This window comes from Thunnus maccoyii, chromosome 18, assembly GCF_910596095.1.
Source record: "Thunnus maccoyii chromosome 18, fThuMac1.1, whole genome shotgun sequence".
Taxonomy (NCBI): domain Eukaryota; kingdom Metazoa; phylum Chordata; class Actinopteri; order Scombriformes; family Scombridae; genus Thunnus; species Thunnus maccoyii.
This window is the reverse complement of record NC_056550.1, coordinates 3,649,244-3,667,518: the sequence shown is the minus strand read 5'-3', so window position 1 is coordinate 3,667,518 and position 18,275 is coordinate 3,649,244. Positions and strand designations below refer to the sequence as shown.

Sequence of the window (18,275 nt, the reverse complement as noted above, 5' to 3'; positions counted from 1 at the left end):
CCTCTATAGTATCTGTTTTATTTCACTACAAATGACTAAATACTAGCTGACTGTAAATAGAGCCATGCTAGCAGCTCTGTGAGGGTTTACTTGGGCACAGCTGTGATTTGACCTAAATGTTAATGCCAGCATGCAATTTCTATTTGTTTGGTATCCCTTTTCATGTCAGGAATGGGGTTTGACAGGCTGGCATATAATCTCCACTCTTTGGATGACTTACTTAGACAGTAAAATTCCTGTAATACCGCTATTTGTTTTCAATAATCAAATATCATCAACTTTTCCATGACATTGAGGCAGTTAATTTAGAGGTTAATATCAGATCAACAAATTTTTATCTGCCTAAAAATGCAACAGTTAGTCTAAGAAAATGTGAATAGTGATGTAAAAGCTTGTAGGCACTTAAGATTTGACATCTTTCATTCAAGACTGGAAAAAATACAAAACATTTTCACATTGCACATCCTCTTTTTTCCAGGTTTCTCAGATACAATGTCCTAATAACAATGATCATCTTTGAACTGTTTGATACTAAACCAGAGAAGAAGCCAAGACACTGATTACAAAAAAAACAAATCATCTTTATTGTTGTTCATTGCTGTGTCAGAAAACTGTGATTTTTGATTTGGTTCAGCAGAAAGTGAAATATAAAAAAAGTCAATTTGATCATTTTGATTGTCAGAGCCATTCCAGCTGGCATCGTAGTGGGTGCATCAGACCTGCTGGGTGATCATCTTCATCATCTGCAAAGCCATAGGTCCTTGATCTGAGGGAATCTGTGACAACAGAAAAAGGAAAAAAAAAAAATTCATTTAATATTTCTTATTGAGAAACAAGATAATGTAACAGCAAATAGGCCACAGCAAAGGCCAGCATATAAATGACAAACTGGTTATTTATAAGCAGACCCAAGAACAGGGATATCGAGGCCTGTTGCTGGAATGCGCTTTCTGTCAACCAGAGGATTATTCACTAGTGCTCAGCAAAAAAACTTGAACTACTGAAAACTTGTGTAGGAAATAAGCTCAGCAAATGCCAAGCAGACTACTATATAACCCAAACTTATTGAATCGACAGACACGAGATCAAAAATGTGTGATCTCTTTGTGGGGCAACTGTTAGGAAGAAAAACTGAGTTTGAGAGAGTCTAATTATTTTGAGAAAAAAGTTGTCATGTTATAAGTAGTTGTTAGTTTTAAGAAAAAGGCCATAATATTTTGAGAATTAAGGCATAATTTTGGGAGGAAAAACAAGTCATAGTATTACAAAAAAGGTTGTTATATTTCAAGAACCTAATGTGGTGTTGTATGATTAGATTGGACTACATGTATGGAAGATTTAAAATGCCTTAATAAAAATAAGTCAAACACAGAAATTTGTTTTTTGGAAATGGAGACACACAGCACGCGGTGTGGAACCATGGGTGGAGCTCATCAGTGCTGACACAAGCAGATGGCAGCCATGACAGACAGCCTTTCACATTAATACAGTTTCCTGTTCTCTCCTAAAATTGTGAATTTATTCCTGTAAAATAACTTTCTTGAAATTATAAGAAAAAGTGGCCCCACTAGTCCATCGCAGTATCTGTATTCCACATTGAGGATATTTTACAGACTACACCACTTTAGCTGGTGTCTTACCATGTGACCGGCTTTCAGGATCCAATAGAAGGAAAAGTTCTTGTAGGTCTTGCAGAAAGCTCCGGTAACGCCTGGGGAGGTGGGGTCATCCAGGGCGGTCCACTTCAGATTGTTAAATCCAGATAGCCCGTCCCACTTCAGCCGCTTTACCCACAACTCCTGACCTGGAAGAAGAAGAAATAGACATTCAATGTGGCAGAGCTGCATTCTATACAGAAATGAAACACCTGGATGGTGTAACAGACACTAACAGATGTACTGAATAGGACCTGTGTTTGGTCCTCAGAGTGAACCGTTCACAAATCACTCAGCTGCTCTGAATGTGGAACAGAAGGTAGTATGCTGAATAAGTTACCCATGGTGTCCACTATGAGATCCAGCTGTCCATTGTAGACAGTGACGTTGACTCCAGCGCTCAACAATTGGTCGACTATATCCACCACCGGCTTCATAAAGTCTCCTGACATGTAGGTGAACACATCCTCTGCCTGGCCTGGACACACAGTAAAGCATTATTGTCTTCTGAATTTGACAGATTTGGTTTCATATTTACTTGGCAGATTAAAATGTGCGCAAAAAGGAGGAAGAGAGGGGACTCACAGTCTACTGACGGACATATTTACAAATGTAGGTCTGTCTGTGACCAAAGCATATAAGGATCTGTTTCACAATTATTTAAAAAGGTAGACCTGGATAAAGCTGGCTGGCAGAATCAACTCTGTAAAAATGGTGATTATGCCAAAATTCTTATTTCAAACAATACCAATACTTACACCAAAGTCATATTTCTTAAACTTACTGGACTTAAACATCTGGAATAAAAATTTGCTCTGGAGTATGGAGGGTTTGTTCTGTCAAATTGCATCATTATTGGGTAGCCAATATCCCTAAGCTGGTGTTTTGGGTCTAGGTGGTGGTGGATGAAGAGCTCCACCTACAGGCACACATGGAACAATACTCTTACAATTCAGTATTACTGAGCTCTCTGATCTGTGCGTGGCTGCCATTTAAAAAAAAACAAAAAACAAAACACAATCCTATCGTGAGTGCTGCTCTTAAATATGGGGCTAGTTTGGGATTTATTTTAACAGGGCTCATATTTTGGGTAGTGGTCAGTTTCCTGCCCCCCTAGATGACTGCATTCCAACTGTGAGATAGAAAGAGGTGTAACCTGTGTAAAGTATTTCTTTAGAGAATAGTTTTGTCTGATTGCAAGTATTGCAAACAGAGTTTGGCATTCCCCAGTCTAATCTCTTCAATAATACTTAAGTCAAACAGTGTTTTTCCACGTGTAGAAAGACAGACTTTTGACTCTTACAACAGCTCTAGACCGCTTGTAAATTTTGTTCATACCCAAGAGAAAATTCTGCATACATAGTAAATGAGTGAATGCCATATATTTTCTCAAATAAATATGTGCCACTTCAAAAGGAATCTGTTTGCTGCTTCTGTTATTCTCCCTTACTGGACATTTGTATGTGTGTTAAGTGAATCTGTGCGAAAGGTTGTTTGCCAATTTATATTATGAAAATCCCCCCAAAGTATATGGATGATAGATACAGTACCTCCCCATGTGACATTCTGGGGGATGATACCCAGTTTCTTCCTGATTGGCCCATTCATCAGCTCACTCAGTGATTGGCTGTGCAAGGGTCGAATATGGCGACGTGTTTGCAGAGCTGGTGGAAAGAGGAAGAACACGTTAAAAGGTCAAAGTAGACAAATGAGTGTAAAAGGATTTACATTTAGACTTACACGTAATGAGCACATTCATTCACAAAACCCCATTAGCTGTTTTAAGAGATTTTAAAATTGTCGAGTGGATGCAATAATTTGGCGCAGTGTCTTACAGATGAAGTCCTCTCCTGTTGAAGAGGTACGTTTCTCATCCGGCTCCTGCGTGAGGATGTTGTAGAAGTTGACTCCGTTGGTGTTCTGACATGAAAATCAAAGAAAGACTACATCACACCTCATGATCCCTGAACGCAAACTGGATTGTAATGATGGAATGTTTTCTTTTATTCATTTTAATTGATACACAGCCACCATTAAAGTTTACAGTATACATCAGTCAATTTCACCATTGACAGCAAATTAGATTGTATTCCTTAGTATTTACTGATATATGCTATAAATAGCTGCCTTTATATGAAAAAGTTACAGCATTGAACAATGACGCCTAACATTTCCTTTGCTCTACAGCAGCTGTGGTTTTTCCTGTGTTGTACCAACCTGCTCCACCACCGTCTCGGCTACAGACCACAGCTCGGTGGCTTTCTTAAACTCTTGCTGCTCCACGGCTTGCTTTACTGCCTCTGCTGCACCGTTGACATCGTTCAGGCCATTATCATCCAGCAGTGACTGCACAGCAAAGAGACCAAATCTCAACACACCAGCTTGCTTCCAAAATCTTTCAAACATTTAAATAGTAACATTTGCCTACTGTTTGTTACTTACAGTAGTGTAGAGGTATGGTCCCCACGTCATGACAGAGTCTGTGGATGAAGCACATGTCTAACAGTGAGTAGTTTGGTCTTCTCTACACCTAGAAAGTGAAGATGAACTCTGCGGCCTCTTTTATTGAAACCAATCAATATAGTGTTTTACTTTTCCTGTATTGGCCTGTGATTAGCTAGTGTGCCTACTCATGCGGCATCTCAAGGGGCTTTACAAATCAGTACAGTATACAACACCCTCAATTCTTAGTTCATCAAGCATGGGTTAAGTATACCGTGTGTGCATTTTTCAGACATGCGACACACTTACCCAACTGGTGCTGCATGAACAGATGCTCAGGAGCGTGGCTACTGGGACATCCCCTAAGAATCTACAGCCATTCCTACAGCCCAGCACCATTCCACACCTTCCTAACCATGTTATTCCTTGGCATCTTTTGTTAATACATTTACATTTGGGTCAAAAATCTATAGTAAAGTCTAGTGAATGATAGTAGCTGGTATAGTAAGAAGGGTTTCACCTGAAGACTATGGAGACTTACAGTAAATTTAACTTGTGCTGATGCTTTGTACACACAATGAATTGCTGAAAATCTAAGTTTAAGGCCTTGCCATTGTGTAATGTACATGTAATTTAGCAGTGCCTTAATTAGTGTGTCCCATAATCCAGATGTGCAGCATTTCATTGGGCTTGTTTTTGATATGAAACATGTACAAAGGTTGAGGTATAGGTGTAAAGAGAGACTGATACTGACCCAGTGGGGAAATCCATGAGTCCCCAAGTGCCACACCAGCAAAGTTGCATTTCACTTTCCCTTGTGCAATGGCCTGGACAGACAAGACACAAAGTTAACACTCACAGCACCTGGTGTTGACCTCTTTATATTTTCAATGAGAAAATGTAGTTTGTCCTGAGGGTGGCCCTTAAGAAAAGATTGTAAAATAATTAAAATCAAAAAGGTTACAAGCCTCCCACTGTAACACAGTGGTACAAGGAAATCATCCAATGGAGAGGCTCAGTACTAGGATATAGGGCAAAGGGGAGGGCTTTATGAATATATAGCAGCATTTCATAAATTATCACAAGGATTATTTACATATATGGAGAACAGCAGTGTTCCCAGTATGGAACCCTGGGGCACACCTTTTGACACAGGGAGGAAGGAGGAGGAAGACCCAGCAAACTGGACACATTGTGTTATGGCTGACAAGTCATTTGAAAACCAACTAACAGCATGTCCAGAGAAGCCAATATTGTAGAGTCTATCTGCCTAAGCAACATGCTCAACTGTGTCAATAGCCTTGGAAAATCAATAAAAAAAAAAGCTGCACAATATTTTTTGCAGTCCAGCGCCTCAATAATGGCATTCACCACTTTGATAGCAGCGGTTATTGTGCTGTGTTGTTTTCTAAAACTTACCTGATGTTGTGATAGAATACCATTTGTGTCTAAAAATTCTTAAAGTTGTTCACTAACAAACTTTTTTAAAAACACATAACTTAGAGATCGGCCTGTAGTTTTTAACAACTGAGGGACCCCCTCCTTTCAGCAAAGGGAGAAGATAGTCAGGAATCTAATTGTTGGAAAGGGTAAGATTAAAAATATAAGTCAGAGATTCTGCTATAAAGCCTACAGCTAACTTGAGAAAGCAAGGATCAAGCTTGTCAAGAACTGTGGATTTGTTAGAATCCAGTTGCTTTAAGGCTCTATGGACATCTATCACATCAAGAGGAGTAAGATTGAATGGTTGAAGCATAGAATTAATTAGGGGTGGTGAAGAGTGAACCCTTTGCTCATTAGGCTGTTTTGGATCAGGATGTTAAGACTGAAAAACAAAGTGAAGAGAACCTGAAGCAGTTAAGAATGTCTAATTTATCAGACATGAGTCTTTTACAATGCCGGCTGGCAACACATTCGTGGTTACACTCCGAAATGAAGATTTTATTAACTTCCAAAGTCCTACTTCTCTAAAATAATTTCCTGACTTTGCAAGCCAACTGTTGCAAAGTCAGGAAACTGTTCTTTGGATCATGTTTTTTTGCCTACTCATCCATCACATGACAAGTCTTTGACACAGGGACTTTCCAATACCATTGACTTCACATGGACTTGAAGGGGATTTTGAAAAGAGAGGTGGTTACATCCTGCTGTCAGACTCACCTTGGTGAGTTCCATGGAGATAGCTGCGGCCATCTTCCCTCCATATGACTCAGAGAAGATGTAGAAGGGGACACTCTGCAGATAATAAAATAATTATCAGTTCAAATTTAATAGTAGCATATAGTGGGGCAAAGCAATGTCAGTGATTTTCTTTAAAAAAAAAAAAAAATCTAAAAGGAGATGGACTCAAAGCAAACTAGAAAGGAATTCCAGCTTGTATTGTAATAACATTCATTATTTCTATTTGTAAGAACGTTGCTTCTTGACTTGGCTTCTTTTGTCCCTTTCACAAACAAAGGCTGGCTAGGCTTAGTAGCTGGTTACCTGTTAGCTATAGTTACTACCTTGCTCCAGCCCTGACTCTAGCTGGCAAGTGAGCCAGCCAGCCTAACCAGGCTGTTGTTGGTTGGCCTGTGTCAGCTAATATCGTGCAATAAACTCTACTTACCTAAACTTTCGTTAACATGTTCAATTTGATTTTTTTCCAGCGTAATATCACAAGCATTACTGAGAATAATGATTAGCTTGGCCATAAACAGTGTCCAAATCTGACTGACAGATGACCTTGTTTGATAGTCAAGTTTAGTCCTGCCAAAATGGCAATTTCATTCAGCGAGATTGAAACATTCAAACTCTTGAGTGTTTGGACTTTTAGGTATGAGCACCTTAGGTTTGTTAGACCAGCTAATGCTGCCCCTGAACACTTGTGGGTCTCTGGTGTCTTCCAAGAAATTAAAATCAGAACTAACATGTTCTTTGCGACTCCTGTTTCATTGTGGAGTAATGTAACATGCTTCAGTGAAGACAACTACATTGTTGTGAGTGTCCAGCTGGCATACCTGAAACTCGGTCTTCTTGGTGAAAAAGTTTTGGAGCAGTACCAGCATGTCTGAGGCCACCATGGCCACGTCGGTTGCATAGCCGTCTGGCCTTTCGGCGTAGCTGAAGCCAGTGCCCACGGGGTTGTCTACAAATAAAAGACTGGCTGCCTGTACCTGTGAGAGCCAACACACAGAATCCTCATGTTAACCTGTATGTCGTTAATTTCAACAGATTTTACTTGGAGAATTATTGCAAGCTAAATTACAAGTTACAAAAGGTGTCCATTACAAGATGTTGGGTAAAGGTTTTCAAACACAATGCAAGTAATGATTCATCTTTAGTGAAGCATACAGGTCTCCTCTATATTAAAAAAAAACAACCTTTAAAGCATATCTCTGAGTGGACTGTCTTGCTTATTCCATGATTTCTGATCACTAAACAGCAAGTTGAACAAAAAAAAAAACAACACCTTAAAACCATTAATCTTACCCAGCTCGTCTTCCTGGGCTGTAGGTTCCTATCCAAAGGTCCAATCTCTTCAAAGTTCCCAAAACCACTTCCTGATCCTCCTGGTCCACCCTGACGACACATGAGCAGACATTCTGATCAGGTTCAAACATTAAGGTGTTGGTGTTACTTAATACAGCAAAAGTAAGTAAGTAAAACTTTATTTATATAGCACCTTTTTTAAATGCAGGTTACAAAGTGCTTTACACTGACATTGGCACACAAAGAAAAGAGGGCAAGAAAACCATAAAAGACACATTCAAGAACACATACAGACATCACATACGAACACAGCAAGCATACAGTCATCACCCAGAGCACACACTTGAATTTAACTAAAGCTATTCTTAAAAAAAAAAAAAAAAAAAAAAAAAAAAAGTAGGTTTTCAAGTGTTTTTTGAATCAGTCAACAGACTAAGCTGATCTGTTGGAAGTGGGGAGATTATTCCAAAGTCTGGGTGCCAGGGCAGCAAAAGCACAGCCTTTGGTTTTTAGTTTGGCACGTGGTGTGGCCAACAGGTTTTGGTTGGAGGACCTAAGTGACCACTCGGTAGTATAAGGCCATATACATCTAAGAACATAACATAAGCTGTTAGACACATCAAGTAACTCAATTCACAAAAAGATGAGAAAAAAAGATCACAAAAAATGAGATGAGAAGTTAAGTTCAAGTTTGATGATTATAAGCTGAACCTTTTTTTATTATGGGCCATACATTGCAGTCTGTCAATAGCTTCACTTTCTCTAATCAGAGTTTTATTTTATGGAAGAGCACAGGGCTATAAATGTTTTGATGTTGTAGGTCTAATAGGGAATTTCCTGAGGAAAACCCTTCATTCACTGAAGAAACACTACAATTATACCCACAGCAATATTATATCCAATTTTTACTGGTTTGACTCTTAAACATTTGGAGGGTTGGGCCCTACAGTTAAAGACACCTTACTGCATTAGTTAGTTCCTCTTCTGTGGTTGAAATTAGAAGCAACATTGTTGTTACTCATTTTAGTCATGCAGCCATATGCTTTTTTTCTACTTATGTGGAGATATGAACAGCCGGCTTCCAATTTTAACTCCACTTATATAAATAGACCACATAAATGTTTTAGTGTGTTATTTTCTACAAATCTGTATTTTACTATCAAATATTTCCCAAGACATACCATATTGTTTCTGACTTTTGAATGCATTCTTTCTACCTTTGCAGCAGCCATTGGTTTCCATATACACTATGCGAAAATCAATGTGCAGATACTTAAAATCTGCTTTAGTTAGCGTTTTAGTATTGCACTTCTATAAAGTTGGAGGACTTGTGACAAAGAGACTCAAAGAAGAAGCTCAAAATCAAGGCAGCAGAGGCAGAGACAATAGGTTCAAATAATAATAATATGTCACATAATGTAACTCTAAACTCCCTGCTCCCAACCTTTAACACAGGCTTTGTTATAAATTTGTGTGTCTAAGCCTGATGACGCTTCAACCGTCCAAATGAGTCATATCAGGTAGAGATCTTTCAACGTCACAGTCTTTTTTAATAATCCACTAGAGCTGAACAGGAAGTGAAATGAAGTCAGGGATATCTACTATATTTGACTAACTCAGACTGCTGAAACCTCATATTATCTTCAGATAAACGTTTTAATATGTTTATGCACAAGATGAGGACAGTAGATGTGGTCCCCCATCCCTTACATTGTATGTAGGGATCTTCCAATGGTCAGTGTGAGCAGGAGGAATGATTACAGTGAGCAAAACCTGTTCCAATGTTCATTTGGGCACCCAACTGTTGTTTTTAGACATACTTGAAAAACTGTGACCCTGTCCTTTAATGCTGCTTTGCCACAAACTTTTGACAAGAATAGGCAGACATAGCGTTCACTGGAAAAGATTACCTAACTCACGCAACCCCTGCAGACTGATTTTTCTCATAAATGGTAAATAGTGGCATCCTGGTGAGGAAACCACAATAACCCAAATCATGTACAGTATACAGCGTGTAGCTTGTTGTAAATAGGTTAATGCATGTAAACCCGATCGTGTCCTACCTGCAGCCACATGACCAGAGGCAGGTCGTTGTTTTCTGCAGATTGGCTGTCAGCATAATACAACCACCAGAACATGTGGGCTCCATCTCTCACTTCCACATAGCTCCAATCTTCTTTACTTGCCAGAGGACTGGAGAGCCCTGCGCAGAACAATTACATTCACTTACCGTGTAACATACAGAACAATTAAACTAAACTAACAAACCGGTATAGGCCTATTAAGCTATTAAAGTAAATAAACCAAACGTTACTTTCGTTTTGCAGTCAGCTGAGTCAAGGCATGTAACACGAAACCGATATTGGTGTTCGGTAAGTTTAACTTTCGTCGGTCAGAAAGCAGTAGATTTAAGCACTTGTAGGCACATATACAGACCATAAATCATACCTTTATTTATGAGGATGGCGAGTAAAAACAGCAAACTGGAGGCTACCTCTGTCCGGCCCATTGTTGTTGATGTGTGAGCTTGTGGACTGCGCTGTACGGCTTTATTGCTACAAAAATCATGTGACCCCGCCCCTTGTCAGCTGACCGACGTCCTTTTTTTTTCTTTTGGTAGTTCAGTTTTAAAATGAACTTTGCAGTGTGTTAATGTGCAGGAAGACAAAAACAACAACAAAAAATCCTACATTTGCAGTAAATTTAAAGAGAGGGAAAAATGGGAAAATATATAATAAAAGAAATTAATTCAAACAAATAAATGAACAACTGAATAAATTGTGGATTGTGAACAGGATTTCTAAAACTAAAACTATTTTCTAATATTAATCTTTCAAATCTGTCTTAAAACAACAGTCAGGAGCCCAATGAACATTGAAACATGTTTTTCTTGCTGTAATCATTCCTCCTGTTCATACTGACCATTAGAAGATCCCTTCATAATGTGCTTACAATGTGAGTGATGGGGACCAAAATCCACAGTCGTCCTTCTGTGCAAACAGGTATTTAAAAGTTTATCTGAAGCTAATATGAAGCTTCAGCGTCCAAAGAGGTCAAATCAAGTAGATATCTTTCAACATTACAGTCTTTTTAGTGCCAAAGTTCCTCTTTTTGTTACTATACTTCCGCAGCTCAACAGGAAAACACTGTCCGAGGAATTTATGCTAAAAAGACTGTAAATGTGGCAGATATCCACTCGCAATATCAATATCGAGGTATTTGGTCAAAAATATCGTGATATTTGCTTTTTTCCATGTCATCCAGCCCTAGTGTCAAGTTCTGAAACTGTGGCTGCAGCAGACCCCTGATTTAAAGCTATATTAAAACTTACACCTCCATGCCAGCAGTGGGCAGGGTTGTGAATGAGTGGCTTTAGAGAAGACGCTGGCCATGTGAGGGTAAGACTTCCTGTTGAGCATTTGTCCTTCAAAATAAATGTCCAAATCATGACTACCACAAGTGGTCAACATTTTTACTTGTAAGATTATGAAAATGAAGAATACAGTTTATATATGTGTTTTTTTTTATACAGTATAAGCTGCATATATCTGACAGACACCGACTAACGTCCATATTGAATACACTGTTGGACAATGTAGGCCAGTGGTTCCCAACCTTTTTGGCTTGTGTCCCCTTAAAATAAAGGAAAGTGTATGCCTGGGACCACTCATCACACGTCGCGATGTCGTTTAAACGAAAGAGGAGTTTTTGAAAAACGTCGAGGCCTGAGGAGATGAAATGCAGTAATTAACAATAAATAAAGCAGAGGTTTGAGAAAAGTTTGAAGAAAAAAAAGAAAATTGTGTGTCAGATTTTTTTTTTCTGCTGTCCTATCCTGTAATAGTTTTATTAATGTAATGAATACTTAACTAATAGATCAGTCACCATTATAAAGAACGACTTTTGGGTACATTGTAAAAAATCCTGATTTTTCCTTTACATTTGGTAACAGTGCAGTTGTAAATGTTAGTAGGGCATTAATAAAGGGTCATGACTTTCTCACTTTCTGATAAGCTATTCAGTTTATTTTTTTCACATGTTAATCAGTTGTAAATGATGTGATTTAATTCTCTGCAGCCTCTTTTAGTTTACTAGATATTGACACTCTATTCTGAAAAGTCCGGCCGGACGTATATGTTGCCGGCGGAACACGCGCATGGTGTGTTTTGGCGTAAGCATTGATGTTGTATCCGTGATGGCTGTTAACAGTAACAACTTCATCCGCGTGCGCTTGTACTTTGACTACCCGCCGCCGGCTGTTGTTGATTGCCGCATGTGCTGGCTGCTCGTGGATTTGAACAAGTGTCGCGTGGTGGCAGATCTGGAGAGTATCATCAGAGACAAGTTTGAGTTCAGCCGCAGGAACATCCTCAACCTCTTCCTAGAGGACTGCTACCTGCCGCACACGGAGAGCATCTATGTGGTGCGAGATAACGACAGCCTCAGGTGCTTTTATTGCTAGTCGTCTGGTCAGTGTAATGTTCTCTCATGTGGACTATGTGGCGTAACAGCTCAAACAGTCTGCACAGACAAGCACAGAGCAGGTTCAGGGGTTACTATGGTTACATATTGAACTTGATGTACACTCTGTTAGGTAAAATGTGTTCAGCATGAATGCAATAAGAAAAACTTTGATGCTCAACACTGATGTTGATATATTCTCATTTGCTGCTGGTCAAAGTGGTTAAAAGAAAGCATATTTCTGAAAATGTTAGTCTCTTCCTTTAAAGATGTGTTCCTGTTTTCCAGGGTGAAGGTGGATTGTCTGACTTGGGTGAATGGGCACAGCAGCCATCCAGATATATCAAGTGAAAACTGCAGAAAGAGACAAAGACCCACAGAGGAGGACGGGACGGGAGAAAATGGAGTGAATGCGGAATGGAGGAAAAAGAAGAGGAAAAAGAGGAGTGAGGAGAGCCTGGAGGGACACGCCAAGCAGACTTCAGGTGATGAGAAGAATAAGAAGTCACTCGGAAACAAAACAGAGAAGAAAAAAAGGAAGAAGGCAGAGGAAAATGGCCCGACTGCCACCCCGAAACCAGCTGCTTCTACCAAAAAAATTGCAGCAAGTGTGGAACCGCCAGTTAAAAGCACCAAGAAGCCTCCTGTGGCACAAGCAAAAACACAGAATGCTTCCTCATCAGATTCCAGTAGCAGCAGTAGCGAGGAAGATGAAGCTCCCAAAAAACCAGCTGCTAAAAAACCAGCTACCAAAGCACTATCTTCCACCCCTGCTGCTTCCAAGGCGCCTCCAAACCCTAAACCTGCTCAGACAAAATTACCCCCTCCCTCGTCATCCTCCTCAGAAACAGACTCCTCCTCTGATGAGGCAACCAGTGCAAAAATCCCGCCAAAAACCAAACCTTTAACCTCCCTAACTCCCAAATTAAGAGGAAGTGATAACTCACATTCTCAGCAGTCCACAAACAGCGCACAGAAACAGGGTTCCGGTGTGGCCGTGCCTCCTCGTAACAAAATCGGGGAACAGCAGGAGTCTTGTAATGCAAACGACGAAGAGGAGATAGAGCTGATCATCCGACGGCCAGTGCAGCAGCCGGTCCGTGGTGTGGGTAATCAGTCATCTTGGAGAGGTCACGGCCGGGGAAGAGGCAGGCATGATGGTTTTGGTGGTGGTGTTGGTCCTGGAGGGAGAGGGAGGGGTAGGGGTGAAGGTAGAGGGGGCTTCAGAGGGCACAGCAGCAACTCTGAGTTCAGCTATGATGGAGCCAAGGAGCCGTCCGCCCACACTGATTTACTGAGCAACATGTCAGTGGTCCTCCAGGTCTGTCTGCATATGTCTGCACCTTTATGACTTTATGACTAGACATTAGTGTTAAGATACTGTCATTTTCAATACCATTGCTTTGCTCAGTTGTTGAAGAAATAATAATTGATTTATCCTCGAGGTCATGTGACTTTTATTTGTCTTCCATAAGAGAGAATAGTCATGGATTAAATGAACTAAATAAAACTGAAACAAGTTTGGAGAGAGGTTTTCATTGACAGAAAAGCCCCGCCCCCCTCAATTACTCTGGCTATGCTTGTCAATCTTTCCATTCTTGCACTGAATATACAGATTACAAAGATAACAGTGGCACACAATGGGGAAATACTGTACAGTGGATGTGCTGTCATGAAGGGCTTTTTAAAAACAGAATCTATAACCTTACCAAATAATGTAGTATGAAATGCCCCTGGCCTTGAAAGTAATGATAGGTTTGGTTTCTACAGTACGTAGTATGCTATTTAACCAGGAATGCTAACGTAACGTTAGAGCAGAAAAGCACAGTTTAATACATTTGCTGTTTTTAGTTTTTTAAGTCTTAAAAAAGACACCACTGTCCGATTTCCTTATACAAAGAGTATCCCTCTTACTGCAATGCTTTAGCAGGTGGAGAAATAAAAGCTTAACAGGCCTGTTGTTCAGTTACTTTTGCTTAACTTTAATTGGATAATCAGTATTTGGAGGAGGGGTTTAGTAAACAGTCCAAATCTGAGAATGGTATTTAAATAAGTCTTGCTTCAGTCACAGTATTATTAGGATACAATTACATCTGTTGTGTGCATGTAAACATGGTCTGGTCATTGTATTAATACTGTGTATGTAAAGACATTGGGTTTAATCCTTCCTACATGTGTCTCTGTGTGCAGAATGGAGTAGAAAGTGCTCCAAAAAAGGACTACAGCTCCATGCCCCAGCTAGCTGCTCCTCCACAGGTGGGGCAGAAGATTGCCTTCAAGGTATAACAAGTCTAGTCTTATGAACTACAGCGTATCTGCTCTCACTGTACCCAGGCTGTTTAGCTTTGTAACTGGTTCCACTGTTCACTTTTTTCACCTTTCATTTTCCCTCAAAGCTGTTTTCAATCAAAAATGGTCATACAATTTTTTAACACAGTAATTGATTAATGAGAAAGTAATATGCAGACTAAAGGCCCGGTTACAAGAGCAAATAGAATTGGAATTGCTACAATCAGTGGATTTGCTCTTGGGGGTGAAGTTAATTTGTACATTTTTGCATGAAGTTCAACTTCGCTGAACTTTGACTCACAAATTCACACTTTTGACCTATATTAACAGTCTTGACAATACTGACCTTTGAGGGAACGGAGAGTTGGAGAATGGAGGAAGCTATTGTAGCTTAGCTTGCACCATCCACTTTTATTTAACTCCATCTGTAGGAGAATAAACTGCTCCACAGAACAGCCATGGTTTACAGTTATGAGACAGGAGTTGATGGTACAAATAAGTCGTATGAATAACTGTGTGAACTTATTTTCATGTTAGCAACTGAACTAAGAATTAGCAAGTTTGCTACCTTTTTTCTGTCTTCAATAAAAATCTTAATTTAATGAAATGATGTGCTAAAAATTGAGAGAGAAATGCTAGAGGGGAGTGAATGGCACCATATAGAGAAAATAGAAAGAAACTCAGTTATTGTGACTGACTAGTGCTAGCATGTTCCTGGCTGGCTAGTGTGTAAGTAGTTAGCTCACCAGCTACATTAGTTCACCAACTAGCCCTTACTAATAGCCATTTCATGCTGTTGCAAGCTGATGCAGGTGGACTGTTCTCAAGTGAAAATTTTCATATCTACCATAATTGCAGGCAGTAATGAACCATCTTCATGATCTGTCTTCCATTAATATAGATCCGCTACCAATAAAAGAAAAGCAATAGTATCAATTATGTGCATCTTTTGTGAAAGAAGAGTCTGAACTTAATATCAAGTTGTGAACTTCGTTTCCTAACACCATTTCCTTTGTGTGTTGACAGCTGCTGGAGCTAACTGAGAATTATACGCCAGAGGTATCAGAATACAAGGTGAGTGTAATATTTTTCTTCTGCAGTTATCAAAAATGCCAGTCAGTGTTGACTATATATCTCATGCTATTTGGAAGGAGCTTGGAGAGAGCACCCTAATGAAGTTTTGTTCATTCATACTACTGTAATGATTACGCTACTCACCAAACATGTTGCTGTACATTTTAGGAGGGAAAGATTGTGAGCTTTGACCCAACCACCAAACAGATTGAGCTGGAGCTGTTAAATGCCTCTCGAGGTAAGGATCATTTCACCACTGATGGGCATGAACTTCAACAAAATCAACAGTTCTCTGACAGTACTATTCACATTTTAAAAGTCTTAGTTCAAATTTAATATGTCCACATGCGAAAGCTTGTTTTTTCTTCCAAAACTGGGCTGGAAAATGTTGGAATCACTTGTATTGATGAGTAACCTTGTACGCCTACCATGGATATACAGCATTGTGGTTAGTTTAGGTTAGGGGAATAATATTTTCTGACTTCTTATGGAATTTCTGCTGGAAAACAGATTGTACAGTATTTTCCAACATATTACCCACATTTATTACTCATATTTTTTCTGCTTCTCCCTCAGCTCCTGTTGAGCCTGGCAAGTTTGACCTGGTCTATCAGAACCCAGATGGCTCTGAGAGGGTGGAGTATGCTGTGTCCAGAGAATCTTGCGTAAGCGTCAGCACATAGCCACTACTTTATTAATTACCTCCAGAACAGCAGCTCTTCCCATCTCAGGTTCTATGGGGTTCCCCAGCAAAATGAGGAATGGTCTAATTTCTGTGTGACTTAAAGCTGCATTCATTGATTATGATAGTCCAAGTCCAATATTCACTTCCTTTTAGCTCTCTTCTGGTGTCCACCAACTCTATCCAGCTCTTTGGCTAGTTGCTAATTTTATTTGTCTGTTGTTTGGTGCTGGGCAGGTAGTGTTCAGTGGATTTATCAGAACTTTTTTGTTGAAAAGACTTGCAAAGAAAATCAACCCAATGAGCTAAAAGAGGCTAAAAGACTCAGTAGATCTGCAGAGTTGGGTTCTATGTGGGTTGCCTTTTACATTACACATACGTAGACTACATTTCACATATTCCGCTAGTCAACCTTTATAAAAATGTTGACTAGTGCAGCTTTAAAGGCTCTGAAAACCTATTTTCTCAAACAGCCTCTTACTATGATGGATGAAGTCCCTCCCATGAGAGGCTTCTGTATTTGTCTTCTTGTTCTTTCTTGTCTCACTTTTTAAAAGTGGGTAGGCTTCAGTTGGAGAAGGGTGATGTCACATATTTCTGTGCACCAGTCAGAGTTTAGCAGCATTTTGAATCAGAATCAGATAGTGTGGTTGTTGGCTTAAGTTGTCAGGTCCTTGTCTATCACATCTGGTCAAACCACACCCACACAGTCCTGATCAAGCAGATTAGTTGAGTATTTTGAGTGTTAAACTCATGATATATGATAACTAAGGCTGCTTTTGTTCCGAACTTTAACTTTGATTGTTGCTTATTTAGTCTCGAATATAAAGAAATACTTTGATTCCTGAGATTCCTGAAAGGTAAATGTTTGAGACCTCTGTCTTAAAAAGATAAAAACCTAAACCACACTTTTACATTTGCTGTATCATCACATCATCAGGACGACATAGTCACTATACACACCGTTTACTGAAAACAGATGCTAGTTGAAGTATGAATTCTGTGCTGATACAGTCTTTTAGAGTTTCATCAGTTTCTTCTGTGTTTCCTGTCCCCATCTCACTGTACAATAAGAAGAAGTACTCACAAGCTAGACTGTAAAACATCTAGCTTGTGAGTACTGCTGTGTACTGCTTGCAGCCTGATGGTGAACAGCTGCAGCTGCTGGTCAATACAGCCAACTATGGCTATTTTCCTACAGCCAACATGTCAACAACCTAACAAAGGCACACTCGCACCTTCTGAGGTGAATATTCGCATTAGCTTTCATTTTGTTATATTGGCGCCTTTACAAGTGAGGTATTAAAGATGTCATATCTATCAACAAAGCTTATTCCCTCATGTGCCTTATCAAATCACAGTTGTGTTTGGGTCCCTGTCTGTACGATTGGCAGTAGACAACCCTTACAGTCAGCACAAGCAGTTAAAGCCAAAGCCTTTCTTTTGTCTTTGAGCCCAGGTTCTACCCCCCTTCTCTCTACTTTGAGTGAGCCCATTCACCCAGTGATCCCCTCTTTACAATTACTCGTACAAACAGGAGAAAGGTGGGGATTGACAAAAACAGCTGCATATGCAGAAAGCAGCAGTTATTGTCTTTGGGATGCTGGATGATGCGGTATTGTTTCCTGTAATATCTGTACAGATCTTGTTTTAATCTTATTGTAATCATAGTTTAAGTAATGTCTTTACTTTCCTCCCACAGGTGACAGAACGATGGGACGCCCTGCTGGAGCCAAGACTGATCATTTAAATCTGAAAGAACAGTCACTTTGTACATTCAGTGTGTTTGGCAAGATTGATTTGCCTTTTCTGTAATTAACTTCATTTCAGGGTCCTTTTTAAGGTTAACCTGAAAGTCACCTCTTCACTTGACATTTGACAGCTAAAGGATTTATTTATGGTTAAGTCAACACTTTGCACAAAAGAGCTGCTGCATTGCAAAGTACATATGGAAAAAAAGATTTAAAGTTATATAATTATTGCGTTTAAATTGGCATTAAATGCAACAATTGCTGTTTTTTTATGTGTAGGTGGGATGAATGATTGTTTCCAGTACTGGAACATAATGGTTTTATGCTTTGTACAGTGATGCAACTGTGGCAGTATGGTATAAACTGTTTTTTCTAATAAAACATTGAAACAAGATTGCTGTCATATTTTGGAAAGTTATATATCCCCACAGGGAATATCAAAGAGTTGCT

At 39.6% G+C, this 18,275-nt stretch overlaps 2 protein-coding genes across 2 annotated transcripts; one reads left to right on the top strand and one right to left on the bottom strand.

The window, feature by feature from the left end:
- Positions 1-560: 560 nt before the first annotated feature.
- scpep1 (serine carboxypeptidase 1) lies at positions 561-10,127 on the bottom strand. The gene is made up of 13 exons (XM_042391732.1): positions 10,017-10,127; positions 9,632-9,771; positions 7,569-7,658; positions 7,097-7,252; positions 6,258-6,332; positions 4,852-4,924; positions 4,098-4,135; positions 3,873-4,001; positions 3,491-3,575; positions 3,206-3,319; positions 1,996-2,133; positions 1,641-1,804; positions 561-776 (listed from the first exon to the last, which is right to left on the bottom strand). The coding sequence occupies exons 1-13, from the start codon at positions 10,075-10,077 to the stop codon at positions 714-716; spliced, it is 1,326 nt and encodes a 441-aa protein (XP_042247666.1). The 5' UTR covers positions 10,078-10,127; the 3' UTR covers positions 561-713.
- A 1,577-nt stretch (positions 10,128-11,704) lies between these two features.
- Positions 11,705-18,219, top strand: coil (coilin p80). Its single transcript, XM_042392638.1, has 7 exons — positions 11,705-12,014; positions 12,318-13,350; positions 14,220-14,309; positions 15,345-15,392; positions 15,561-15,630; positions 15,969-16,057; positions 17,777-18,219. Exons 1-7 carry the CDS (start codon positions 11,725-11,727, stop codon positions 17,822-17,824), a joined length of 1,668 nt encoding a protein of 555 aa, XP_042248572.1. The 5' UTR covers positions 11,705-11,724; the 3' UTR covers positions 17,825-18,219.
- The last annotated feature ends 56 nt before the right edge of the window (positions 18,220-18,275 follow it).

Coding starts and splice junctions, on each gene's coding strand:
- coil (XM_042392638.1), top strand. CDS start 11,725: ATGGTGTGTTTTGGCGTAAGCATTGATGTTGTATCCGTGATGGCTGTT. Junction 12,015..12,317: donor CGAGATAACGACAGCCTCAG/GTGCTTTTATTG, acceptor CCTGTTTTCCAG/GGTGAAGGTGGATTGTCTGA. Junction 16,058..17,776: donor CTGTGTCCAGAGAATCTTGC/GTAAGCGTCAGC, acceptor TTCCTCCCACAG/GTGACAGAACGATGGGACGC.
- scpep1 (XM_042391732.1), bottom strand. CDS start 10,077: ATGGGCCGGACAGAGGTAGCCTCCAGTTTGCTGTTTTTACTCGCCATC. Junction 3,576..3,872: donor CCGAGACGGTGGTGGAGCAG/GTTGGTACAACA, acceptor TTTTCATGTCAG/AACACCAACGGAGTCAACTT. Junction 2,134..3,205: donor CCAGAATGTCACATGGGGAG/GTACTGTATCTA, acceptor CTGTGTGTCCAG/GCCAGGCAGAGGATGTGTTC.